The following is a 27468-nucleotide window of genomic DNA, read 5'->3' on the forward strand; positions in this document are numbered from 1 at the left end:
ATCATTGTCCATTTGTCTTTTTTGTGCCTTTTGTTCATCATTGTTTGATTTTTCTGTTGTTTGATAGTTCGTCGATGCTATTGTGGGTTCATTTTTTTCCGCCAGGCTCCAACACTTTCCAGATCGTCCTCCACCACGTTCAAGGGTTCATCCACTTGAGAACTACCCTGTATGTTTCCATTCTGTTAACTACTGGCCTACTGTGATTTCAACCAGTCTCGAAGAACTCCGTCGAACTGTTATTACCCACTTGCTGCCAAAATACGCCTTCTTCACCACTGCACAAGATTTCATTCACAAAGGGCCAATTTCTTTCACAGTAAGAGTCCAGTTCGCTTCCAATAGGTGTTGCCGGCACGGCGACCTTTATTGCCCCACTTTTCAGGGTGACGCTGCTTTTATACACAGTAACTTCAGCGAGAAAGAGCTAGAGAGAGGGGGAGATGATGATTAGTTCAGCAAGTCTACCAAACTCAACTCCCTTTACACCGTACGGCCGACGACTGCGTCAGAAATCACACGCAGTTGGTTACTGGCTAGTAGTGTGGGGTTCTTGTATTTTGTTTTTTAACCTTATTGATTATTGTGCTAAACGAAAGTCTCTAACTCGCAACCTAAGCCGGGCCGTTTCTTCGAAACAGTCACCATTTTCTTTGGACTAAACAAGGAAATTCAGTTTAAATTTCTGCTACACAAAACCTAACTCGCGATTAGTAATGGGGGCTTTCAGTTAAATCAAAGTACCAAAATTGGAGGAAATCATTACGCACGATACTATGTTTCCAATTCCACTATTTGTGTGTGTTTTGTGTTGAGGGTAAATTACAATCATATGGGATACAATTTTGTCAGTAACTTCACAAACTATTTACACTGCTCTAGCGTGCTCTAGTGTGGCAGCTATCTTCCGGTAAGATAGAACACAATAAATACATCTCTATTCGGAGCTAGTTCCGCTCCAGTACACGATCATAGTATATCATTTTGTGTGTGTGTGTGTGTGTGTGTATTTGTGTATTGATAAATATGATGTGTAGCACAGCTTGCTACACACTACTCTAGTGAGATAAATCTGTGTGTAATTCCCTTCAGCTCTCCCCTTTTAAACACTATTTGTGGTATAAATATTTTTTGATTCCTTTCTCACGCTGATCGTGCGCTGCACTGTCCCTCCTCCCCCCGCCAATGTACAACAACAGCAAGGACTTACCCCTGTAGAGCGACCAGACCAGCTAGGCTTGCTTGCTTCCTCGATCCCACCACTTTAGCGTCGCTTCAGCAGGTTCGACAGCGTCCGGATGTGCTTCATCAGCTCGGACTCCATGTTGAACACCTCGCCGTCAATGAGCTCCTTCAGCGCACTAAGCTTCGGCATGTGGTTGATGTCCTTGATGTTGAGCAACTTCTGGAACACCTCCGTCCAGACGTGCTTCTTCAAGTACCTGCAAGAGTTGCGATCACAACAGTTCAAAAACAGTTCTTCAACTCAACTTATTCCACCCCTTACCTCGGCAGCTTCTGCTTGATGTCCCAGTCCTGGTCGTACTTCTTCGTCAGCTGCATGTACTCGCCAAACAGCATCACGTGGATGGTGCCGGCCACGCAGAACAGGTCCGTCTGGAAGGACCACGGGCGGCCCTCCTGCATCTCGATGCACGTGAAGCCGTCCGTTTGGATGACCTGCGAAACGATACAGGAACTTGATTAGTTAACGCTCACAAGAACCAACGCGTCAGAACCTACCTTTTTGAACTGGCGCTTCTTTTCGAAGAAATTCATATCGATGGCACAACCGAAATCAATCAGCCGAAGCGTTGGGATGTCCGACTCTACCGTGGGGCTGGAATAGACAAAAACACGTTTCGTAAGGGAACTTGAAGTTTCATTCTGAACTGTAGAAGAATTCGGAGTCATGTGTGCATGTCTTCCCCATTGTCTATAGTATGGAATTGTTATCTAAGGCCGCGATCCGTCTTTACGCTACAAGATGATCAACATTTATTCACCAGCTAAGCCTTAGACAAGGGATATATGACAACGATCGTGTCTCCCTCATCTGTATCCCACAAAATCTCCATCACCATAGCAAATATCTGGTGAATGTTTAAATGAACTGACAATATTCGACACCGTATTAAATATTCCCGCACAATCTTCTTGATTTAACCCTGCGGTGATCGCCAACTGTAGATTATGTGCAGCACACCTCACGCTTTAAATTTCGCGGATTTCCTCGAGAGCCTCCGTTGCATTAGACATGTTTTTTTACATTGTCATGCGCGATCCTGCACCAACCTTCTCGTCTAATGTCCAGTCGTTAATAACATCAAGAAGCATGAATTTGTTGTGTTGCCAAAGTGAAACCGTCACATCGACGACACGACAAGCCACTCGCGTCCAAAAAGTGGGCCCCAAATCGGCGTACCCCTCCGTTTCCTTTGGAACTGGAAACGTCAAACTGAGGTTTCCTCAAAAATACATCAAATTTGGCAGCACTGCAACTTTTGACATCGAGAACTGTCACCTAAAAAAAATCAGTTTTGTTTTCGTTTTTCGCCTGCGGGTTCGGGCTATTTTTTTCCAACTTCCCGATTCCGGAACGTAACAAAAACGGTGGCAAATGTCCTGTGGCCCGTGTCCTGTGTCCATTTCCGTTTTATTTGGGTGTACGGTGGACGGTTAGAACTCGTCGATCATTTGTCTTCTGCAGCAGAAGGCATCAGATTCAAATAATCGATGAAAGGTAAGAAAAAAATAACTGCAGTTTTAGCGGAAACGAAATTCATTTTGCCCATGTTATTTCAGGGCGCGGAAACGCTGTTCCGGTAGAATTCAGTGTTCGACTCACTCCGAAAGGAGCATCCGTAAGCGGTGAAAGTAGTGAGCCGGCCGGAACCAGAGCAGAATGATGGAAAAGCCGAGCAACACGAGCCGGGCGTTGATCCATGGGAGGCGCAGATGTTCTGCAAGATTTTTACCGGAAGTAATGAAGGAGTAGGCAACTGAAAGTCACATGAACGGAGGTGGACTTTTGACGGCTGTCGCTGATCAACGCCAAGAGATTGTTACGGATGTTCCTAGTGCCGGAATAACATGGAGGAACGGGAATCGAAAGCTTGGGAGGAATATGGTTTGTAGGAATAGGGCAATAACTTCGACGGGTGAGCGGAGCATCCGAAGAAGTTCATCGTAGAAACGGGCAGTTTGATGGGAGCTAGACAATGGCGATTTGTTTGTTCCACTGTCGACGACGTCGAAGATTCTTAAAATCACTCGACCGTTCAAAAGCTTTGAAGTTCGCCAGTAATTTGAGAGAAGATTTTTCTCGGTTGGCGGGGTAAGATAGAACGACCAATCTGAATGAGGCCCAGAATGAAGAGTTGACGTGTTGAGTAGTTTAGCGCGAGAGCCTCTGCAACAAATTGAAAAAAAAAACTAGCAGTTGTTGTTTATTTAGTGAAACTTTAACTTAGAAACAAGCAGAAGAGTAGAATTAGGCAAGAGAATAACTAGCACAGTGAGAACATAGACTAATGTGAGATGGACGAAGGTCAGATTAAACGGAAAGTTGGTGAAGCGCCACGTGGATATTAAACAAGGTCATTAAATGATTAAGAAATTGTTGAGAACTTCATTTAGGATTCAATACATCTATAGTTTTTTTTTCTTTTTTTTTTAAATCACTCAAAAAGGAATTATCGAAATATTGAAATGAAATTAGTAGAGACAAAAATCATCATCAGAAGATAAAATAAAAAGTTTAGTTTATTTTTATACTGTTTTTTACGTTATTGTGTATTTATTCGCACCTAAAACATTCAGGTCCACGTTGAATTCTGAGACTTGCCAAACCGGCTCCGAGACATAATAGTTGAAGCTTCTGTCTCACAAGCCGGATGTACAGGGATCAAATTCCGGTCAGTGTTCTCGAAACTTGGAAACAAGAATTACAAATAATAAAAAAGAGACGGATAGCTTTTGAAGCGAGTCTTCTGGAGATTTAGTAACTCTGAATTCTCAGAAACATGAGCAGAGTGGCCACCGCGGGAAAAGAACCAGGAAAAATACGTTAATTTATTTCCACCGGGAAAAAACCGGGAAAAACTATGAAATTGTATTGTATGACCAATCGGAAAGTTTTTTATGTTCTCAGTTAAAATTGGACAAACTTCACTAAAATTAATTAAAAAATATAAATATTGAAAAAGTTTCAGCATTTGCATGGAAAAAGTGTTTTAAAATGCATTTTACACTAGTTCAGTTGTTTTGCAATCATTAATTTTCAAAAAATAAAAGATTTGACGAAAACAAAAAATTTAGCGAAAAAAAACTCAAACATCGAAAATTTTCAAAATTCAAGAGATTTTTAAATCAACCCAAACATGCTTAAAATTATTCTAAAAGCAGGTAAATGCATTTTTAATTGATTTCAGTTGATTGTACTTAAACTTCCATTAAAATTTTTAAGTTTCTTAAAAAAAAATTTGCCCCTTGATTTTCCGGGCCAGCTTTGAAGGAGGGGGAGACAAAAACTTTAAATAAAAATTTTACCAGCCCAAAATTAATAATAAAACAAAACATTTTTGAAAAATTTAATTAATACGTCAAATGCTGTATCAAGTAGGTAGGCGAATACCTGTTTCACCCTGAATCCTACAAATTGTTAAACAATATTTCAATTTATTCTAAATGGCATTTTTTCCAATCGAATTTACAACTCCAATACTTTACTTACGTGAAGTTTCCAAAGGATTTCGAATACAACGTATCATAAATTTTAAATATTCCACTCATTTTCTAAGTTAAAAAATACTAAAACTGATCAATTAAAAAAATATTTCTGTTTAATTATCATAATTTATACAAAATAAAAAATAAATTAAGCAATCTACCCAAATTATTCAAACAAAATATTTACCAAAAAAGCATTCATTCGGTTACTGATTGTGTTTATTTTATTGAATTTAAAAAATCAAACTTATTTCTATTGATATGCAATTTTGATAGGAAAACTGGCATATTCTTAATATTTATTTTTATAGGATTATAAATAGGATATTTAACTGGAAAAATCAAATTACCATGTTAAATGTTTGCATAGATTTTCAGAAACATTCATTTAGAATGATAAGAATATTGTGCTTAAACCAAATTTTAAATTTTAGAGTAAAATTGCTTAATTTTGAAAATGATTTTCAAAATGTCCTGATAGTCACGGCCTGCATTCCAGTAATAATTAACATAATTCTCTAAAACAAAACGAAGTTTTATTGAAATCGAGTTTGAAAAAAATCAAAATCACAAGCTTTATGGAAATTAGGCTTTCCAACGGTTTGTGTGGAGTTTCCGGCGAAAGGACGTCGGAGGTGGAGCACTGCAGGATTGAGCCCTTTCACGCGGGAGCTGGGATTAGGAAGCAGTGGTCGATACGCCTGTTCTAGCTGGGACGGGGTCCGGTCATTTTGACCATACTGGCGGTGACATCACCGGAGATGTAGTGGATTATCAGTGAGAAAATGTATTTCGATTGACGACGCCAACCAGCTGATCGTAGCATCCGGTGAGTTCGTCATTGCGATCGTGATCAATTAGGCGTTCCAGCAGCGAAATTCAATGGTTGGTTTTGTCGAGGAAATCGCATTGGATCACCGGTCCGAGCATGCTGTTTCGGATCGCCGGCCAAAACGATGCTGATCGTTTCTTTACATTCATTTTAGTTCGGAACTTCACAGGTTCAGATGTCTTTACCGGCGGTCCAAACTGATACCTTTCTTTCCTTCTTGGTAATGGCCAGTACCCTATCCCTACGTTGACTATTACGGCCTTTTCCGGAACATTCCCGTATTCAACAGCGATCACTTAGCCTGCAAGCCGGATGCAAAGGTGCCAAAACGCTTGGGGCAGCTCAGGCCGTACGAAGTTCTGGAACCGGAGCGCTAACAGTTATTGTCGCTAGGATGGTGGAACTAGGAAGTGGACGCCCTGCTGCCGGAACTAGAACTAAACAACAGCGGATCTGTTCCGTTGAGCCTGGCGGGACCGGCTGCGGCTGCTGAACCAGATCGAGTATGAACATCTAAAAGGCGTTTATTGGGAGTGGCGCTTGGAAGATGCGGAGAGAAACGATTGTGGCGCGTGCTGCCGGTTTCAGCTGACGGAAGCCGTGGATAATTCGCGGGATATTTGCACCGGAAATACTGCCAGCATACCAAACTCGCCATGGCCACTTCCAACGCGGCCGCTCTGTTGGTCAAGATCTATAGGTTTGAACAGGTCACTTCAGTCAGTTTCATCGACAAGGGAGGTAGTGCCATATTGATTTCCTACCTGTTCCTCCTCGAGGGCTTTGGTGCCGGGAATGTAAAGAAACCATCAGCATGGTTTTGGTCGGCGATCGGAAACGGCTCGGACCGGTGATCCAGTGCGATTTCCTCGGCAAAACCAACCATGGAATTTCGCTGCTGGAACTCACCGGATCCACTCCGTCTCCAGTGATATCATCGCGACAAGGGTTCCGCCAGTATGGCCAAAATGACCGGACCCCGTCCCAGCTTGAACAGGCGTATCCTCCGCTGCTTCCCAACCTCAGCTCCCCAGGTGAATATTTCACCTCCGATGTCCCTTCGCCGGAAACTCCACACAAATCGTTGGAATAATCAGCATCCCTTATCTCCAACAACCCAACGAAGGACAGGCCTGAGAAGGTGAGGTGGTCCGGAGCGACGAGACCCGTGGCCCGTGGCACGCTGCCGAATCCTGCGGTGCCCGAGAGAGGTTCGTTGGCACATTCCGGAACCGGTTTTCTGCCGAAGAAGGAAGTTGGAGCCGTGGAGTGCGTGGCTTCCGGCAATGTTCAGGTTCTGCCAGTATGGCCAAAAAGAAATCTGATGAACCTTTGAAAATTCGGAAAATTTGAAATGAAATGATTTTGACAGATCTTGATCAATCTAAATATTTACATTCACACAGTGTTGCGAGATAACTTTAATTTAAGCGAAATCCGAGGGGTCTTTCAATCTACCGTGACTTTTGTCAATCACGGTGATTTCACGGGATTCACGGTGGGACCAGATTTTACGCAGATTTTTGCACCGAGTGTCTTGTCGTGTCGTCGGTCACATAGCGTTCAGTTGTTAATGAAGTCCGTGCTTCTGTTGTCAGTGACATTTCTTCATTCTCTCCAAAACTCTTCTCAACTTTTGCTTTGAATTCAGTGTAGAGAGCCTGCAGTAGCTGATCAATGGTTCTCCTGTCCGGAATTTTGCACCCAGGCTCCAATCCAGAATCATCAACAATTGAGATTGGCTGCATGTCCGACACTATCATTTTACAGATGCCTCTTGTTGTTTGCTGCTTGATATTTTTTTAACTGATTCATCTGTGTGTATCAATCGACCACACACTCTACTCACAATCTAGGGGTTACCGGGGTTACAACAATTGTTGTTTTTTAGTTGAAATCCAGGTATCTAGGTATCCAGTGATCCGTATAACGGATATACGCACGGATCATTACCCGGATTTGCGAATAATCGCAACCCAGTCACCAGGTTATTACATAGGAAAAGGTGTGGTTATCCTTCTAACACCGCCCAAGTAACCAAACATCACTAAAACAAGTCAGTGTTTAGCACCACAAGCGCTTTACCAGCTGCGGATTATTGCTTACAAGTTTGGAGATCTGCACTAAAAGCGCTTTGCGGTCGGTTTTGTACTTTATATTTCTGATTTTCAGCTAGCCTCTACTGTTGTTGATCCAACCCTGCACAAAACGTCAAAAAAATGAGAGAAGCAAAAATGTTGCTCTCTCCTCCCCCTTTTCTGATCTATTTTTGATTTGTTTACACTACCACGTTACCGACTCAGCTGTGGGGAATAGCCGTTTTTTGCGTGAAAGGTAGATGTTGGAGATGTGATGCCAGCAGTTCGCCCAATTTGGAGGAGCTTACCGCAGCTGTTTTTATACCTACAAATCCTTGTACTTTGCAAGATACCTAAAATAACTCTGTGGTATTTGCTCGGTCAGACTGTGCTGGGGCAGGTTGATCCTATATGACCAGTATCCACGGCGAATTCTGAAGAATTGCGTTTGCTTTAGACTCCAAAATGTCCCGAAATGTCAACCTTTAGGCCAAATTATTTTTTTTTCTATTTTATAATAATCGCATCATTAATCCTCATTTTGTTTTTTTTTCCGGCTTTTTGTAAGATTTCGATTAAGTCTGAAAAATCAATAGCACTTGCAAAGCATGAAAGCACGATGAATCTCAGCCAATAACTGACAGCGGATTTTTTCTCCGCTGGTTTGTGATGGTTGTTCTGGTTGAAGGGATGAGCGAGTAAGAAATGTTTTTTTTTCGTTTGCTTCATTCTCTCTATTTCACACCATTACTGTGTTGCCAGTTAATGAGAAATCCAGCAGTGTTGCTAGGTGCAGCATTAATTCAGCTGCATTTCAGCAAAGCCTAAAGCAATTGTTTCAGAGCTGATTTGTTCTGATCTTAGCTGTTTTATGACTAACTAGCTGGTGAATGCTGGTGAACAGCTAATGTATGATTTCTCTTACTGCTGGATGGTTACTTGGGCGTTGGCAGTTGGGTAAAACTTCCACTGATGGTTCGCATTGTACTGTGCTTGCGGCTTGTGACTGTTTCTTTCGATGTACTTCCGTTCTTTTTAGCGGTGGATTCGTTTCCTCCTGTTTTAACTAGTTTTTATCGATCTTAGGTGCGTGGCTTTTTAATTCCTTGGCCCACCTCTTACCGATATACAGCTTTTGTAGTAAGGAAGATTTATGAGTAGACATCTTTAATTTAAATAGTTCTTCGTTCGTGTTTGAGAGTGTCCTGTAATCTTACTCCACTTCCGTGTATGCCTATCCGTATCTCTCTTATCTTATTTCAAGGCGCACTTACAAATCCTATGTAGAGTCTTTTATCACTCAGATTGCAACAATTATCCATCCATTTAGGGTATTATTCTGAATTCTGCGTACACGCCTTTCTCCAGTTCTGCAATCTGAGATCGTCAGCTCCTCTAGTGTCATGCTCATGGATATTCCTTCCACATATCACGGCTATCGCGATGTCAGTCTGTCACATTTCAGTATTAACCGCATTATTTTACTCTGTAGCACTTGCATCCTTTTCAATTGTCGTTGTGTTGTACACCTGAACCTTTGTATCTGTTGTCAAGTTGTATCTCGTGACTTGCGTCAGGTTCTCGGGTAACTGCTGAACCATTTTTACACAGTGCCACGTATTCCGCTTTTCTTGAGAACACCTATCAGTTTCGTCCGATTAATGGTTTCGAAGGCTCGTCTCAAATCCACGAAGGTTGTTGAGAGACCTATTTTTCCTTCTTTAATACACTGCTTCCACTTCAACAGTAGTAGATTCAGCGCCGATTCACAGGAGTGATGTTTCCGAAAACCAGAATGTTCCTTCAGCAGCACACCAGTACGATCAATGAACGCCGTCAGTTGTTCCTTCACAAGTATCTCCATAACCTTCTCGTACAGCGGCAGCATGTTAATAAGAATGGGGTCTTCTGGTTTCTTCTATTTAGGAGAATTCACCTCAAGACTGCGACTTGTTCACGATATTCAGCTGATGTAGCTTATCTATAAATGATCAAGTTCTACTCACATTTGCATCAGCAAAAAGTTGTCCGGCTTGATGTCGGCGTGGATGATGTTGCAGCCGTGCAGATGTTCGACGATCGACAGGATTTGGCTGCTAAAGTGCATCACCAGAGACTCGTGCATAACCTAAAAAAGCAGACAGAACGGGTTAAAACCTGCAACCTGCGGGCAAGCCAATCACATAGCACTTACCTTGGTGGTCGCCGTACGTATCTTATTGTTTATGTCCAGCAGCGAACCGTACTGGGAAAATTCCGACACCAGAACGCTCGCGTTCGGTGCAATCACAGCCGAGCAGATGTCCATGAAGCCGGGCAACTAAAACCAACAAGCAAACTTGAATAAGTGAAGAATTTTTCAAACAAAGAAAGACCTTACAATGTCCGGGTTCTTGATCCGCTTGCGCACCTCCGTGCAGATGTACAGCTCCCACGTGTTGGCCGGTTTCTGGTACTTGATGGCCACGACCGCCCCGGTGCCGGTGTTGAGCGCCCGGAACACCGAACCGTACGAACCCCGGCCGACCTCCTTTTCGACGTTGTACGTGCGCCCAGCGAGCGAGCACATCTGCGACTTGATCATCTTGGGCAGGTTGTTGTTCGTCACCTTGTAGTCGTCGGTGTTCTCGCGCGACGGGAAGTCAATCTTGGTGAGGAACGCCTTGCACAGCTCGCTGCTGAACGGGTCGAGGAACGGTTTCGCGAGGTGCGTCTCGATGATCGCGAGCGCTTTTTCCTTGCGGCGTCGCTTCGCTTCCTCGTCGTGCTCCGTCTGGAAGTAGCTGTTCTCCACCACGGTCGAGCTCATCGAGTCCTCGTTCTGGCCGAGCGAAAGGTTCGACTCGTGTTTCTTCAGGTACCGGAACGAACCGATCGGGGTCGACGTTTTGGAGATGCCGCCGGACGTCTGCGTGTGCCGCATCGGAGTCGAGCACGAGCTTCCGCCAAAGTTGAATGCCCCGTTGCTGTTGTCACCCGCGAACGAGATGTTGCTGAACGACGTGTTGAACTCCGAGTTGGACTGGTACGACGAATCGTTCTCCTCCAGATCGTCGTCGTCTTCGTCGGAATCATCATACTCGTCCTCGTCCGAGTCCAGGTACTCATCGTCAAAGACTTCCCCTTCCTCGATGTAGCGCACCTTCTTTTTGGGCTTCTTCTTCGTACCTCCAACGGACGACGCGTACGATTGGGACGAATCTTCCGGATCGCCCGACAGCGACAGCAGCAAATTAGCATCCGTCCGATTCGCAGGCACGACCGTCGCATCCGGATCGTACTTCTTACCGGCGCCACTCGTGCCCATACCTTTGGAACTCTTTTTAGAACTGTTTTTGCTCTTCTCCTTCGACACACCGCCGGAAATGCTCTGCGGCGGCGGCGGTGGCCGAGACACGGGCGTCGATGGAGTGCCCGGTAGTACCACCTTTTTAAGCTTCTTGCTCGCGTCGTTCGCCGTGGAGGCGGCGGCTGCCGGTGGCAGAAGCGAACCGCCGGACGGGGCCGCTCCGGGAACGGGACTCGGCGCCGAGTAGGTCGTCTTCTCCTTCTTGAACTTGATCGTAATGGTCTTGTTCTTGCTGGCACCGTTCTCGCTCGACGTCGAGAAGCGAATGGTGGACGCTTCGATCTGTTCCTCAAAGTCATCGCAGTTGCTGAACCGACTGCTGGCGGAAGCGCGGGCCGCCGGCGGAGGTTTCGACTGTGTGGCGAGCGGAGGTTGTGGCTGCTGCTGTTGCGGTTGTGGGGGTTTCTGCATTTGCTGGGGTTGCTGAGGCACCGAAGTGGTCCGCTGCAGGTGTTGAGACGGGGCGGCGCTGGTCGTTGGTACAGCGACTGGTACCGGGGCGGGTTGGGCGTACGGTTGGGGAGGTCGCTGCATGGGTCGGCCAGGCATCGCCGGTTGACCGGGTGGTTGATGATGGTATGGAGGTTGTTGTTGTTGTTGCGGTTGCTGAACCGGAGTCTGAGGCCTCGGAGCAGGATGGGGAGCGTAGCTTTGGGGTGGCACCGCCGGTTGCTGCTGGCCAGGATGGTGGTGCATGTGCTGCGGAGAGTAATGATGCGGGGAGGGCGTCTGAACGGGTGAATGATGCACCGGAGGTTGACCGTAACCTTGGTGGCTGTAGCTATTGGCACCATAGTGTTGTTGTTGTTGCTGCTGCTGCTGTTGACCGTGGTATGGCGAGTGCTGCTGGTAAGGCTGTTGGACAGGATGTTGCGCATGTGGTCCAGCCTGTTGCTGATGAACCGGGGCAGGAGGCTGGTATTGGTTCGATTGTTGCTGCTGTTGTTGTTGTTGCTGTCCGTACGGAGGTCTGTAATGGCCTCCGTAGTTGTTGTGCATCGACGGATGTTGTACGGGATGAGCGGCGGCAGGTGAATGTTGTACAGGTTGAACTGGCGGATGCTGAATTGGTTGGTGATGTTGCTGTTGCTGCTGTTGAGTTTGCTGTGGGTGTTGTTGCTGGTGATAGTAATGGTTTGCTGGCGGTTGTGCGGGAGGTGCTTGTTGGACTGGGGCAGTCGCTACCGGAGCAGGTCGCGGTGCCGGTTGCTGGTACTGCTGATGAACCTGTTGCTGCGGTGGAGGATGATGCGACTGCTGCTGTTGTTGTTGATGTTGGTATGGCATGTGCTGATACTAAGAGAAGGGTAAAGTAGAAATTTAGAATTAATCAACTAAGTCACAGTTTCTTTTTTCTTTTGACGTCGAAAAACTTCACAGCACACGACAGCTTATCCGTTGTAGATGTACTTCATCGTCAGCTCACTGAAAGCTTGGAATTCCTCTGCCTTATTCCGGCAGGCGCGAAAACGCGTAAGCATCTCTCCAGCAAGACCAAAACTCAGGAAAAGATCATCAGCCGGGAAGGAAGCTGCTGTAGCGATCAAGCTCTCAGTCTTCAGAGGTTGGCGCTTTCTTTTTTGTTGTGTATGTTTCTCGAGGTACTTTTTCCGCGCGACAAAGCTACGGAAATTCGCCGTGTGGTTTCCACCACAGTTTACGCACCTGACGCGCGCTTCGTGCTGCTGGACGTTTTCCTTCAGCTGGTTTTTCCGCGGAGATCTGCCCTTTTCGGTGAAATGGGTCTCACCGCACTTTTCGCACCAGAGTGGGAGAGTTCAGTTTCTGCAACCGTGTCCGATTTTTTTACAGCGATGACATTGGGCTGCGTCGGTCGGATTCTTCGTGCATAATAGCCACGTCACAAAAAGGCCGTCCAGTGAATTAATTTGCCGTAGGTCCTGGATTTTGCCGGGCCCACGATCGAAGTACAAGGTGTACAAACCTGTCACTGTTGTCGATCTTGAAAGCACCTTTATCTTCCGAGGCTTAACTTTGACGCCTGCCAGGTACTTCTCCAGATCGGAGATCGGACGGTCTGGATATCCCTGAAGGACGATCCATACTGGGACCTTCTCTGCAGGGTCAAATGTGAAGAACTTGAAGTTTCGCAACTCAAACTCCTCCACTACCAAGTCGAAATTCGGTTTCTTCAGTGTATTCACTTGAACTGATGTTTTGCTAATTTTCAGACAATATTCGAGGGCCTCAAGCAACTTGTCAACATCGTCTACCAACGTATCCAAAACGAAATTGGAGGTGGTCGTCGTTCCTTCGGAGGGTTACACTTTTTCTTGTTTCCTTGTTAGCGCGCAAGTTCATCATCATAATCGTCGTCGCCAGCACTGTTGCTGTCACTTTCGGTGTTGTTTGCTTCTCCACTCAGCATCTCAAATTGGTTGCTGGTGGGAATGCTGGAAGATGTTGTAATCTTGATCTTCCATTTCCAGCTTCGATTCTTGTACTCCCTGCAAAGAAACAAAACCATCAAAGTAAAAACCATCAACCTACCTGATTAGCTTGCTGATAGCCCCGCTGCTGCTGCGGAATCATCTGTTGCTGCTGATGATGGCCATAGCCGGCTTGCTGCGCCTGCTGCTGAGCTTGCTGTTGTGCCGCCGCGGCCGCCTGTTGTGCCTGCTGCTGCTGCTGCTGATACTGCAGCTGCATCTGCCTCTGCCGTTCCTGCCGCTGACGTTCCACTTCCAACTGTTGCTGCTTCTGCTTGGCTTGCTCCTCCAGCTCCTCCTTCCGGCGGTACCACTTGCGGGCCCGAATCTCCTCCGGTGAAAACTCCAGCGTGGGCTGTCCGGTGTGCAGATCCGGGTAGACGTGCCCTTTCGGGTAGCGGCAGACCCGGTTCGGGTCGTACGGTTCCTCCAGACAGAGCGGGACGTCCCACCGCTCGTGGTTGGAGCGTGCCTCGCGGGCGAACCCGACCGGTAGCCGGGTGGCGGATGGTTCCGGATCGGGGACCTTTTCCTCCTCGGGCGGGGCCGGGTCTTCGACGCCGAGCGAGTACCCGGTCAGGTTCGGGTCGTCGTACACGTAGTTCAGCGAGGACGATATCACGTACGCCGAGTTGTTCAGGTTGCACTCGATCAGACTGTCGTTCTCCATCGTCAGACCGTAGTTCTCGATGATGACCGACTTGTGGATGGGTTGTGGGGCGAGTGCGGGCTGGGGCTTCGGAGGTTCCGGTTGCGGCTGGGGCGTCGCGACTACGGGCTGCACTTGGATCGCCGGTTGTTGGGGACGAACTTGGGGCGGCGGTGGTGGCATGGCTTGGGCCGCGGGTGTGGGGTTCTGGGTGGCCACGACCGGTGCCTGATGTTGGGCCTGCATTTGATGGTGTGGTTGTTGGGGTTGTGGCTGAACTTGGCGTTGCACCGGGTGTTGCGGTTGGTGCATTTGCTGCTGCTGCTGCTGGACAGGAACTTGGACTTGCTGTTGAACCATGGTCTGCTGGTTCTGCTGCGGATAGTGGTGCTGCTGACTGCTGTTCTGATAGTACGCAGCGTTCTGCTTGTCCTGCTGATAGTACTGCTCGGTAGTAGGGTTGGCAGGAGCAGGACTGGCAACGGGAGCTGCAGCTTGAACCGTAGATTGCTGCGCTACTTGCTGCTGATTCTGGTAGTAATTCTGCTGATTGTAGTGAGATTGTGGCTGCGGTTGTGGCTGTGGTTGCGACTGATGTTGTTGTGGTTGTGCCTGTGCAATTTGCGCAGCTTGCGGTTGTGGTTGCTGCTGCTGCTGCTGCGGCTGAGTCTGCTGTTGAGCCGGCTGCGCATAGTACTCCCCAGAGTCAGACTTTAACTTCTTCTGCGGCGGGCTCAGCGATGTAATCTGCTGCCGCTGCTCGACCAGCGTGTTGGCCGAACGCTTCTTCGACGAAGCGTCGTTGTACAGCATCCGCTGAGCGATCGACAGCCGGAACTTGTTCTGTGCCTCCTGCAGCTCCTCCATCGGTTGAGCCTTCACCTGGATGCCCAGATTGAAGATCGATTCGGCCTGTTTGAACGCGTTTGCCGCGTCGTAGTAGTGCGCCCAACCGATGTAGAAGCAAGCGCACTGCGTTCCTACGTTCTTCTTGTACAGAAACTGATACAAGTTCAGCGGATTGGCTTGCATGTCAATCTGAAAGAAAAACACAACCAATTACCCCATTCATTCTAACTCCTCCCAAATTCCCACAACAACTTACAAACTTCATCCACAGCTTCACCATCCGCACGTCCTGCTTGTAGTTCTCGTAGTTCTCAAAGTTGCTCAAGCACTGCTCCAGAATCTTCCGGAAGCCACCCTCCTTGTCCAGCATCTTGTGCTGCTCCAGCCAGCAGATAAAGTTGAACCAAATGTCCAACGGGTCGGGCCCTTGGTACGCCCGGATGGCCTCATCCCAGGCGCGCTTGTCCGACTCGTAGCGCGCGAGCACGGCCGGATCCGCAGCCGGCAGCTGCTGCTGGTGCGGATTCATCGAGCTGGTCTCACGCTGATCTCAAAACTCGCGCACGTAAAAACGGACAGATGTGACACGCGTTGTGAATCCCCCCGTTGATCCCTGTTGATTTAGGTGCGATCTCCTAGAGGGTGATGGTTCCAAGAAACGCGAGCACTGCCGTTTTACAGTACGGTTGACATCAGGGGAGCTGTTAGGGAAGAGGATGGGTAGATCATGTTTTAGGACTAGGGCGTCCAATTTTCCCGGGTTTTGAATTTCCCGGGAAACGGGAAAAATATTTTTGGAATCCCGGGAATTCCCGGGATCCCGGGAAATTTTTGAATCAGTAATAAAATCTATGTTTCATTATATTTGTTATGTTTTCATGCTTAAAATCATTGAATTAGCTTAATAATATCAAATGGTTATAATCCTCACTTCAATCTAAACAAAGACGACAGTTTTAAAATAGCCTAAAAGAATTTTTTTTTGTCTTTGTGGTGTTTAGGATTTTATATCAACTATACTATTTTTAATTCCAGTATGATAAATCATTTTTTATTTGCGAATCAAATTACATAATTCTAGAGTTTTTTTTTTTTGAAAAGGTCCAATAAGCCCTGTTTATATGTTTATAGGACCTATTCAAAAAAACTTTGGAATTCTTATATATTTTTTTTCTTTTATATATATTTTTATGTGACATGACAGCTTAAAAAAATTATTTTATATGTCTAAAAAACAAAAAAACGACAATAAATAAAATGATACCAGTCAAAGTAAAATTTTAGATCAATTTTGAATTCATTGTTTTATATAAAAAATATTTTACAAATTATCTTCAAGTTACTACCGCCAACCGAGGGAAAATCAGATTTACAGTCTAAATTGGAACAGGAGATTTTAGAGCAATACATTTGGAAGTACAAATTGTTTTGTTCTGTTCCTGTTTTAACCGAAGTCATCCAAAACGTCATGCAATTATTTTTTGCTTTAATAGCTGTATTTATTCGTTACATTTGTACGTATTTGCCCTAGATGCCGGTGTTTGATTATAAATAATTTGATATGAGATTGTTTTTTTTAAATTTAAAATCGAAAATATACGTAAATATAGCCAGTCTTTAAAAAAAATTAAATAATAGAGAAAAAAATTTAAAGCACTAGGCATTTTGTGGACCTGTTAATTCAAATTATAATATTTTTTCCTAAAAAGCCAATTTAATGCTGAGATTTGCTTAATACAAATTTTAATTCATTTTATTGTTCTACTATTTTCACAACCAAATCTGAATTTCCAGACCAAAATATGATTTTTTTTTCAATTTCGGGAATTCCCGGGACAATTTATAGAAAATCCCGGGATTCGGGAATTCCCGGTTTAGGAAAAATCCCGGGATTTTTGTCCCGGGAATTCCCGGGATGGACGCACTATTTAGGACAGGTTTCTCCCGATTTTGGCAACACAATCTCAGATCACTTTAAAAAGCGGGAGAAGTTAGGGATCGTGCATAAACCACGTGGCCTTCAAATTTTAAAAGTACAGTACAGTAAGGTGGTCCAATTCCGGCTACCACTTGGTGCTACCCCGTGAAATGAGAAAATTTACCCATGACCAGGCTAAATTCAAAGTTGGAGCTCTATCTGACCACGGGAACCCCTTCCTCTAAGCCTTTGAAATTTGTAGTCGTCAAAATGTATGGAGAAAAGCAACTGTTTCAGTTTATACCAGTGACTGGTGTAATAATTATCTTATTCTTATCATTTTTCGGATCTTAATTAAATTTGGAACAACTTGCCAGAAGACACCATATTTTTAGTATGTATGAATATACAATATATGAAAATTTACACCTTTGTCCAGAGTTAGACCGAGATTTAGACGTATTTTTGAGATTTTAGGTGATATATTAGGTTTTTTAACTTCAAATCGAGAGTAAACCAGTTTTCACCGACAGAATATTTTGGGAATCGATTTTTCTGACTCGGAATAGTCCCCCCAACAACCTCCAGGAGGAATTTCCGAGGTGCATGCAAGTTTCATAATAATCCCCTTCTTACCCACCGTGTTACCCGAAGTCCCACACAAACCTTCGGATAATCGAACTTCGTATAATCGAAACTTTGGAAAATCGAGTTTGGACTGTACTGTGAGGTCTGAAAAGGTCTACAAATAGGTAGATAACTTTAAAATAATTTTCCTAATTTTAATAATCAGACCAAATTATATATATTTAATTAATTTATTTATTAACATTGAAAATCGTACCAATAGTTCTCGAGATATCGTCGTAATTAGAATTTGCTTTAAAAACATATTTTTAATCATTTACATTTAAAACATGAACAGTACCATCTGTCACGGGTCCCCCACAGACCGTTATTACGAAAAAAAAATTCCACCCAAACCAATGATTGAACATGGTTTCTAGGACCATTCTGCACCTCTGGGCCGAGTTTCAAAATATTTGCCGGCAGAAATTTCGAATACGGTCAGTTTTAGTATTTTGAGTAGAAATTAAGGACAAATCACATGTAAAATGCATAGGAAATGATCAAAGTTTCAATGTTTTAACTTCAAATCGTTACTGGTCATGGTTTTAAATTGTACTAACATGTAGCAGAATGATATAAAAACGATTCACGGCACTGACTTAGCCGGATTAAGTCAAGTGACTTAAGTACATTATTTACAAGTTTATACCTTAATATTGAAAAAACTCTTACTTCAGGGAATTTTTAGTCAAGGAAAACTAGACTGCACAAAAATAACTTAAAATGGGGTGACTTTGAGCCAAAGGGGTGACATTGTACCAACAAACGAATCAATATTGCGGTTTTACGTTTATTTATTTATTTGTAGATGGATTAATTTGGTCTATTTATTTTCCTTCAAAACAATTTGATTATATTGCTACGCAAATCTGCTTATTCTGTTTGAATAAAGCTTGTTGATTAAAATAACTAAAATAATTTAATTTAACTAAAATAATTTAAAATTTCCTGGAAGTGACAAATTTGAAAATGATGCGCATATTTTTCAGTTCTGAATCAATTCCTACTGAAATCAAATAAAACAATCAAAATATTAGGGCAACAAATTGTGCGACTTGGCAAGTTTGTGACATTGCAATTAGAATAAAAATGTGCCTTGCCAAGCTTGTTGAAGGATTGATTGTGTTTTCACATTGGGCAGAAGTAGGTTTTGTTTTGATGAATACATTATTAGTGAACGTTCTTGATGATCAATAATATGTTTTATTGAATTCTAACTATGAGTGTATCAACATTACTTTAATCAATTATAAAATATTATATTTCATGACGATAACTACAATATTAAAAAATAATTGGTTGGTTTGAAATATTAATCCTGTGGGAAGTTGTGTCATTAAACATTTGTTAATTATAATCATTACACAGGACAATAAAAATATATAAGCTAAATGATAGCTGAAGTACTATCTGGATTTCATTCGTATGGTTGAAATTTGTAAACGGTTTGAAAAAAGCACAATTTTATTCTAATTGCAATGTCACAAAATTTGTTGCCCTAATATTTTGATTGTTTTATTTGATTTCAGTAGGAATTGATTCAGAACTGAAAAATATGCGCATTGTTGAAACGAGCGGCTGAAGAGTGACGGGCACCAGTTTTCTGAGCTGAACGAAATGAAACTTCCTCCCATTTTCCGTACGCTAAAAAGCTATATTTCCTTAATTAATAACAAATAAAGTTCACAAGATACAATTTACTCACAACTTCGGTGTCTTTTCACAGCTGGAACGGATTCTCGTTCCCAGCTGCGCCCGTGCTCCCGCTTGCTTCGATAGTTTTCAACTTCTGATTCTTGCCAAGCGACAGCACGGGCACCTGCACAAAGAAACACAAACAAAGACGAATGACGTTGAACAGGGGGCTGCTTCGGACGCGCTCCGTCGCAACACTCCCCCCCGTAAAACTTCTTCCTTGCCAAAGCTGGAGTTTTACGCCTAGTCACCGCGGCGCGTCCTGAAGATGCTGTGCTGACCTTTGGTACTGCTGACGTCATCTGCAACTTGGAGCCGATGAGCACTCTTCGTTGCGGGGTCGCCTGTTGACCTCCGTCTCACACCCGTGCCCGACCACTTTTGGATCTATTTATGGGCCACGGGTGATCACTTTGTCACAACCCCCTTTGCAAGTCCTTGCCTCACCGACTCCATTTTGTCACCTCGTTTCGACAGCCATTGCACCAGCCTTCAGTGATTGCAGCTCTTCAGCAACCGCTCCGATTGAGAAGACGTCCTCGTGCCACTGTCGCCGCGCCTTTCCCGCTTCCGATCGTGGTCGTAGGCCCCCGAACTCCGGCCAGTCTTGTCGAAGTTCTTTTTAGTGTTGAGTCGCGGGGGATGTCCTGAACCGGGCACCGGTTCTGTCAGCGGAGTGATTTAAAGAAACTTCATTCTTTTCCACTCGCTACAAAACTAAAGTTTATTTATTAATAAATAACACTTCTAGTTCACAAAATTACAAAACTTACATCTTTGGTGTTTTTTCACAGCTGAATTCTTCAGCTGCGCCCGTGCTCCCACTTACTCAAATTGTTTTGATCTTATTTTCTTTATTTCTAAGCGACAGCACGGGCACCAGTCAAACAATCACAAAACACTGACACTGACGCAGAACAAGGGGCTGCTTCGGACGCACTCCGTCGCAACACGCATCATTTTCAAATTTGTCACTTCCAGGAGATTTTAAATTAATTTTAGTTAATTTAATGTTTAATCAACAAGCTTTATTCAAACAGAATAAGCAAATTTGCGTAGCAATATAATCAAATTGTTTTGAAGGAAAATAAATAGACCAAATTAATCCATCTACAAATAAATAAATAAACGTAAAACTGCAATATTGATTCGTTTGTTGGTACATTGTCACCCCTTTGGCTCAAAGTCACCCCATTTTAAGTTATTTTTGTGCAGTCTAGTTTTCCTTGACTAAAAATACTTGGTTATTGAAGAGTGTGGATTAAAACACGTCTGTAGGGTTTGGAGTTTATTCAGGTAATGACTTAAATTAATTGTGGACTTGCAGACTTCTTCTTCGTTAGCACCGGCCTTCTCGGTTATCTCCAACACTCCTCCTCGAGGTGCTGGTGCTAATCCGCACGCTCCTGCCAGCTTGGACATCCTGACTCCCGGTAGTGGCTTCGTCAAGATGTCTGCTACCATCTCCTCTGTTGGGCAGTAGACGTACTTCACCTCGTCCTTCTCCTTCACGTCCCGGATGAAGTGGTACTTCGTCGCGATGTGCTTGGTGCGGTTGCTGAACTTCTCCTTCTCCAACATCTTGAGGCAGCTCTGGTTGTCCTCGTTGACCGTCACAGCGCCGTCCTCACCCAGATCCTCCAGCAATCGCTTCAGCCACAAAGCTTCTTGTGTCGCTTCAGCCAACGCGATGAACTCTGCTTCCGCCGTTGACAGCGCGACGCACGTCTGCTTGCGACAGCTCCAGCTGATCGTCCCACCGTTGAACAGGAAAATCTGTCCGCTGTTCGACTTCCTGTCCGAGGTGTTCTCCGCCCAGTCTGCATCCGAGTATCCGATCAGTCCAGCTCGTTCATCGGTCTTGCTCACCTGCAGACGATAGTGGCTGGTCCCCTTCAGGTATCGGATGATCCGCTTGAGCTCGGTCCAGTCCGTTTGAGTCGGTGCAGCTGTCTTCCTGCTCAATATCGAAATCGCTGCGGAAATGTCCGGTCTTGTGTTCACCGACAGGTACAGCAGCTGTCCGACCACCTTCTGGTACTCGACATTGTCCGGCAATGGCTCTCCGTCCGCTTCTTGCTTCAGATACCCAGGTTCCAGGGGCATCTTGGAGATCTTCGCATCGCTCAGACCGTTGCTCGCGACGACCTGGTTGATGTATTTCGCTTGGTTGATGAAGAAGTCACCTTGGTCATCGCGCTAGACCTCAATTCCGAGATAGTAGTGGATGTCGCCCAGTTGACTAATCTCGAAATTCTTCTCCAGTGCAGCTACCAGCTCTTGATGGAGTCCACTCGCATCGCTGGCCACGATCAAATCGTCAACGTACACCAGTACGTAGCAGCACTTGTTCGCCTTCACCTTCTTGTACAGGCAGGGGTCCGCCTTGCATCTGGTGAATCCTTGTTTAGCGAGTACGGTGTGCAGCTTGTTGTTCCACGACCTGGCTGCTTGCTTAAGGCCGTAAAGACTTTTCTTGAGTCTGCACACTTTCCGCTCGTTGCCGTCCGCAACAAACGCTGGTGGTTGGCGCATATAGATCTCCTCCTCAAGATCGCCGTTGAGAAACGCGGTCTTGACATCATACTGCTTCACCACCATGTTCCGCTTCGCAGCTACGGCCAGGAGAGTCCGGAAAGTCGTCTGTCGCACCACGGGCGCAAATACTTCGTCGTAGTCGTACCCGTACTTCTGCGTGAAGCCCTGTGCGACCAATCGGGCCTTGTGACGAACCACTGCGCCTTCCGAGTCACGCTTCGTTTTGAAGATCCATTTGCAGCCGACGATCTTCCGGTTCGGGGGTGGGTCCACCAGGTCCCACGTGCCGTTCTTCATCAGTGAGTCGTACTCCTCCTGCATCGCAGCCGTCCACTGCGCAGATTGCCCACCGCCGAGTGCCTCGCCCACGGTACACGGATCGTCAGAACAGCTGCTCGCTTTGTTCAGCCGCTTCCTTGGACGTCCAGCTGCAATCAGGCCTTGTCGATCGCCTGCCGGCGCAGGTCCAGAGCCGGGGTTGTCTGAAACATTGGATCGGGGTACACCTTTGTTGCCCAAATCAAAATCTTTCAACTTGCCTGGTAACGCGCGCTCCCGACCACTTCGCCTCAACACCTGTGACACGGGTGGATTTGAAGATGTGCGTGGAGGGAGCGCCGGAGAAAGCGTCACTGTCACGTCGGCTGGATCTTCTTCGACTGTCTCGTAGCTCGATTCTCCGGACGTTTCGTCATCCGAGGTTTCCTCGAACTGATCCTCTTGATCCGACGGAATGTCCGGCTCACGACTTGGCCCGGGTTGGCACAGCTCCGGCTGCTGCCCGGTTGGCGTCGTCCTAGTACCGTCCGTACCAGGTTGTGCCGGCATTTCCAGCAAATCCAGCTTCACGTACACGGCACCTTGCTCGGTGGCCGCAACTTCCGCGTGACTCGTTTCTCCTTCGCTGATGAACCTCACGTCCCGGCTGACCGTGACCGACCGGGTCGTCTTGTTGAAGATTCGGTAACCTTTGGTGTCCTCCTCGTAACCGACTAGAACGCACTCCTCCGCCTTGGTATCCCACTTACGTCGCTTCTGTTTCGGTACATGAGCCATGACCGATGTTCCAAAGATGCGCAGATGAGATAAATCCGGCTTCTTGCCAGACCAGACTTCCTCCGGAGTCTTCGCGTGTCCCTTCGTCGGTGATCGGTTCAGCAGGTACACCGCTGTGGATGCTGCCTCTGCCCAGAACCGCTTCGGTAGGTTCGCTTCAAAGAGCATGCACCTGGAGCGCTCGACGATCGATCTGTTGACTCGCTCCGCCATCCCGTTTTGCTCGGGCGTATAGTCAACCGTCGTTTGGTGCCGAATCCCATTCGTCTTCATATAATCCTGGAATATGCGTTTAATATACTCCTTACCGTTGTCCGTCCGGATTGTCTTCAGTTTGCGTCCAGTTTGCCTCTCGACCAGACAGTGGTATTCCCGGAACACGGCCAGGACTTCTTCTGCTGACTTGGTCTTCAGGAGATAGAAGTGGATGCGCCGCGACTTGTCATCGATGAAGGTGATGTAGTATCGCTTGCCTCCCATCGACGTCTCCTCCATGGGTCCGCAGATGTCGGAATGGACCAGTTCCAACAGCTCTTCAGCTCGAGACCCGGCCTTCCCGAACGGTAGTCTCGTCTGCTTCCCGAGGGCACATACCTTGCAATCGCCGATGCCGTCGTCGCTGAACTTGATGCCGGTTACCAAACCATTCTTGAGCTGCTTCAGTCCGTGCACGTTCAGATGACCCATCCGTTTGTGCCACAGCTCCGCTTGTCCAGATTCTCGACACGCCATCGCTCGGGATTGCTTCTCAGCGTCGAATCGGAAGAGATTGTTCACCCTGGTTCCGGTTGCAAACACATCTCCATCCGGGTTCACTACTTGGCAGCCACGCTTGTCGAAGATCACCGTGTTTCCCTTCTCAACTATTTGACTTACGGAAAGCAGGTTCGTGGTTAACTCCGGAATTAGCTGCACGTTGCGAACATCGAGGGCTGGGCTACCAGGGCAACAGCTTGCTTTCAGCTTCGCGTCCCCTGTGGCTACCACCTTCATGGCACCGTTGCTGGCTGCCGTCACTGTTCCGCTACCGTCTTGCAGATTCTCTAGCAGACCTCTGTCCTTCGTCAGATGCGAGGTCGCTCCAGAGTCGAAGTACCACTCGTCTTCTTCAGCTGCGCCAATCGTGGACAGAACGGTGCTGAGGGCGCTCTGTCCTTTTCCTCCTTGTCGATTCTTGCTCTGGCAGTCCTTGGCGATGTGCCCGAACTTGTGGCAAGACCGACACTTCGGTCCTTTCGACTGACCTACTGCTTGCTTGGTGGGATACTGCTTGTCCTTCGTTGCTAGGGCTACCGTGACTGGCGGTTCCTCGACCTCTTGCAGCAGTCGAGTCTTGATCACGTCCCCGTTGATCGGCAATCCGGAATTTGAGATCGCCATCACCATGGGCTTGTACTCCGGCGGCAAACCGGCGAGAAGTAGAGCTCCAACCCACTCCTCGTCGACGTTGAATCCGATCCCTCGCAGCTGCATCGACGTCGTCACGATCCGGTTGACGTAGTCGGCCATCGAGCTGCAGTTCACAAGCTTCGTGTTGATGAGCTTGCACAGCAGGCCAATCTTCCGCTCCGGTCCGAGATCTCCGAACGTCTCTTCCAGCTTCATCCACGCCTCGCGCGCCGTTTTCGCCTCCTGGATGTGGACGAAATTCTCCGGATCCACCAACATCGCGATCTTCGCTCGCGTTTTCCGGTCCAGCTTGGCGTTCACCTCAGGCAACGTTCCGTCGGCGTTCGGGGTTGGCTGCACGATTTCCCATAGTTCTTCGTGTTCCAGGTACATCTGGACTGCGAACTTCCAGGTCGACCAGTTTTCACGTCCAATCAGCCGTTGAATCGGGGGTAACCCGGCTAGACTTGAACTGGAGCCTGGGGGATTCGTCTGCGCGCCGTCGCCGCTTCCGGAAGCGTTCGGTAGAACCATCTTGACCAGCAAAACTTCTTGAGAATTTTTTTTTCAACTTCTAGAATCTTCCAAACTTCCTACTCTGGGCCCATAACCACTTGGTTATTGAAGAGTGTGGATTAAAACACGTCTGTAGGGTTTGGAGTTTATTCAGGTAATGACTTAAATTAATTGTGGACTTGCAGTCCTTCTTCTTCGTTAGCACCGGCCTACTCGGTTATCTCCAACAAAAATTCCCTGAAGTAAGAGTTTTTTTCAATATTAAGGTATAAACTTGTAAATAATGTACTTAAGTCACTTGACTTAGGCTTAATCCGGCTAAGTCAGTGCCGTGAATCGTTTTTATATCATTCTGCTACATGTTAGTACAATTTAAAACCATGACCAGTAACGTTTTGAAGTTAAAACATTGAAACTTTGATCATTTCCTATGCATTTTACATGTGATTTGTCCTTAATTTCTACTCAAAATAGTAAAACTGACCGTATTCGAAATTTCTGCCGGCAAATATTTTGAAACTCGGCCCAGAGGTGCAGAATGGTCCCAGAAACCATGTCCAATCATTGGTTTGGGTGGAAATTTTTTTTTCATAATAACGGTCTGTGGGGGACTTGTGTCTGTACCTTTCTTTTAAGAATATTTTTTTAGAGATAAAACATCTATAACTTTATTTCTCTTTTTTGTGCAGTTAAAAAAACCAACGGTTTTTTTTTGCCAATTCGTGAAAGCTTTAAATAGTTTTACAGCATTTTTTTAATTCGTTTAAATTTTTCAATAGTTAAAACAGATGCCACAAAATAAGTGGACCGAAACCGTCGTCGTCTGACTCATATTTTTTTTCTAATCAACCATACAAATCGCTTACCTAGCAGCGGCTTCCCCACCCCCAGCGCGGAGCCGAACTTTGTGTGTTGGAAAATGGAAAATCCAAATCAAAACAAAAACCGCCCGATTTCTAGTCAGCAAAATTTTCATGCAAAATCAAAATACCGAGAACTTGCTTTGCCGTCGATTTTAATGATGCAAACATTGCGCACACACACTCACACAGACGCCAAACACACACACACACAATCCCGTATCTTCTTCTTCCTTCCAAAAAGGCAGACGATTCTGGTCCCGTCGTCGTTGAAGAAAAATGAACGCGAAAGTGGGCGAGAGCGAGACGGCCAGACAAATGCACTGTCAGTGCGGCGGCAACACGAACGCACACACACACTCGTGCACTCTTTTTCCACTGCTGTCAAGATTTTTCCAAACTTTTCAATCGACTTTTTCACCGTTTATACGCCACCGAAACCCGCTTCCGGTACACGGGCGCACTTCCGGAACCATTCATGCACACTTTGGGAGAATTTTCACCGAAAAGGGGCGGCCAAAACACGTAATTTTTTGGAAAAATACCCAAGCAACTCACTTTTTCACTTGCGGACTGATGGTGATGCGAGAACGAGACAGCTGCGGGACGATTTTTATGAGCAGCTCCTTGCGCTAGCTGTCAAAATGAAGGATAGTTCGCGGGTTAGCCGCGAAAGAGTCGGAAAAGGTGGCGCTGCGAGCAGTGAGGTGAACACGTCCAGGTTACACGCTAAATATAAAACGACCTAATTTTGGGAAAAGGTTTAGATGTTTAAAATTTAAAAAACTTTAAATTTACACATTTTTTAAAAACAATTTACTTTACGATTGCAAATTCAATAACCATTTTCAGTATGTTTCGGTCAACCTACTCCAAACCTACTCAGGTCGGAGTAAATGTCCACAACTTATTTCTGAGATGAAGCGGGGCAAATTATTTAATAATTTCAAAAATATTTTTTTTTGCAGAATTGTAACTTAAAAAATTATTATAACTGAAATTCCAATAGTCAAACATTAGAAATGCATTAATTAAGAAATTTAAAAATTAAATCAGAAGTATCGGAAAGCTGTAGATTTAGAAGAAAAAAAAATATTATGAGACCCAAAAATTCGATATTCAAAATTATAAATTCTATTCAATAAATATAAATAGATTGAACATTAGGGACCATCCACAAACCACGTGGACACTTTTTTGGAAATCGCCAAATCGGAAAGTTAAAAAAAATTAGAAGCTGCTTTTTTCTGGTGTCATCTAGTATCCTTGGAAACGAACTTGATTTTCAATAAATGTGATTCGAAGATTTTTTAAAGGGTTAAAATGGATGAAAATAAACATTTTTATGCATGTTTCTATTGTAAAATTGTCTCAGGAACACGAATATAATAAAATTATCACCAGAAAATGGTAAGGGGTCCCCCGAGCAAAAATGTACAACCAAAAAATTTATTAAAAGTAAAAGTGTCTATTTAATATCCAGAGTTTTTTTTTTAAAGGACCAATAAACTATTGTCTTTCATATGTTAATAGAACCTAATAAAAAAAACTCTAGTTATGTTAAACTGCCTTACCCAAAGCGTTCTCAGTCTCAGATGGTAGTCCCAGATGTCCCCTACAAGCTGCAGGTCGAACCGAGTTGATATCTGGATGGAACACTTTTTTATTTGAGTTTGAAAATTATGCTATTTTTACACTAAAATGCCAATAACCCTGCATTTTGTTGCATTTTTTAAGCCCTTTCAAATGCATTTTGAATCTTGAAATTAAATTGAATTTTGCCAAAGTTTTTAAGCCTTTTTAAGATTTTTGACGTTTTTGAGCCTTCAAACTTTGTGTCCCGATTTGCCCCACTTCCCGTTGACCTAGAGTGCTCATATTTTGGCCAGATGCTAGTTTTATATGTACAAACAACCCCTGAAAATTTA

General features: G+C 45.3%; 1 protein-coding gene and 1 long non-coding RNA gene across 2 annotated transcripts; one reads left to right on the forward strand and one right to left on the reverse strand.

Annotated features, from left to right (window-relative positions):
• Window positions 1-336: 336 nt before the first annotated feature.
• LOC120424401 (uncharacterized) lies at window positions 337-26169 on the reverse strand. Its single transcript, XM_052710638.1, has 9 exons — window positions 26099-26169; window positions 15195-15639; window positions 13502-15127; window positions 10022-12286; window positions 9836-9961; window positions 9648-9769; window positions 1744-1840; window positions 1508-1680; window positions 337-1442 (listed from the first exon to the last, which is right to left on the reverse strand). The coding sequence occupies exons 2-9, from the start codon at window positions 15465-15467 to the stop codon at window positions 1265-1267; spliced, it is 4860 nt and encodes a 1619-aa protein (XP_052566598.1). The 5' UTR covers window positions 15468-15639; window positions 26099-26169; the 3' UTR covers window positions 337-1264.
• Window positions 2379-3670, forward strand: LOC120424402 (uncharacterized). The gene is made up of 2 exons (XR_005606377.2): window positions 2379-2743; window positions 2806-3670. It is a non-coding gene; the product is annotated as an uncharacterized LOC120424402 (long non-coding RNA).
• Window positions 26170-27468: the final 1299 nt, after the last annotated feature.

This window comes from Culex pipiens, chromosome 3 (genome assembly GCF_016801865.2).
Source record: "Culex pipiens pallens isolate TS chromosome 3, TS_CPP_V2, whole genome shotgun sequence".
Classification (NCBI taxonomy): Eukaryota; Metazoa; Arthropoda; class Insecta; order Diptera; family Culicidae; genus Culex; species Culex pipiens.

Bases quoted from the DNA above. Each gene is read 5' to 3' on its own strand.
- LOC120424401 (XM_052710638.1), bottom strand. From the start codon at position 15,467: ATGAATCCGCACCAGCAGCAGCTGCCGGCTGCGGATCCGGCCGTGCTC. The intron at 9,962-10,021 runs GTAAGGTCTTTC...TGTTGGTTTTAG, and splicing joins GGATCAAGAACCCGGACATT to TTGCCCGGCTTCATGGACAT. The intron at 1,841-9,647 runs GTGAGTAGAACT...TGTCTATTCCAG, and splicing joins AACTTTTTGCTGATGCAAAT to CCCCACGGTAGAGTCGGACA.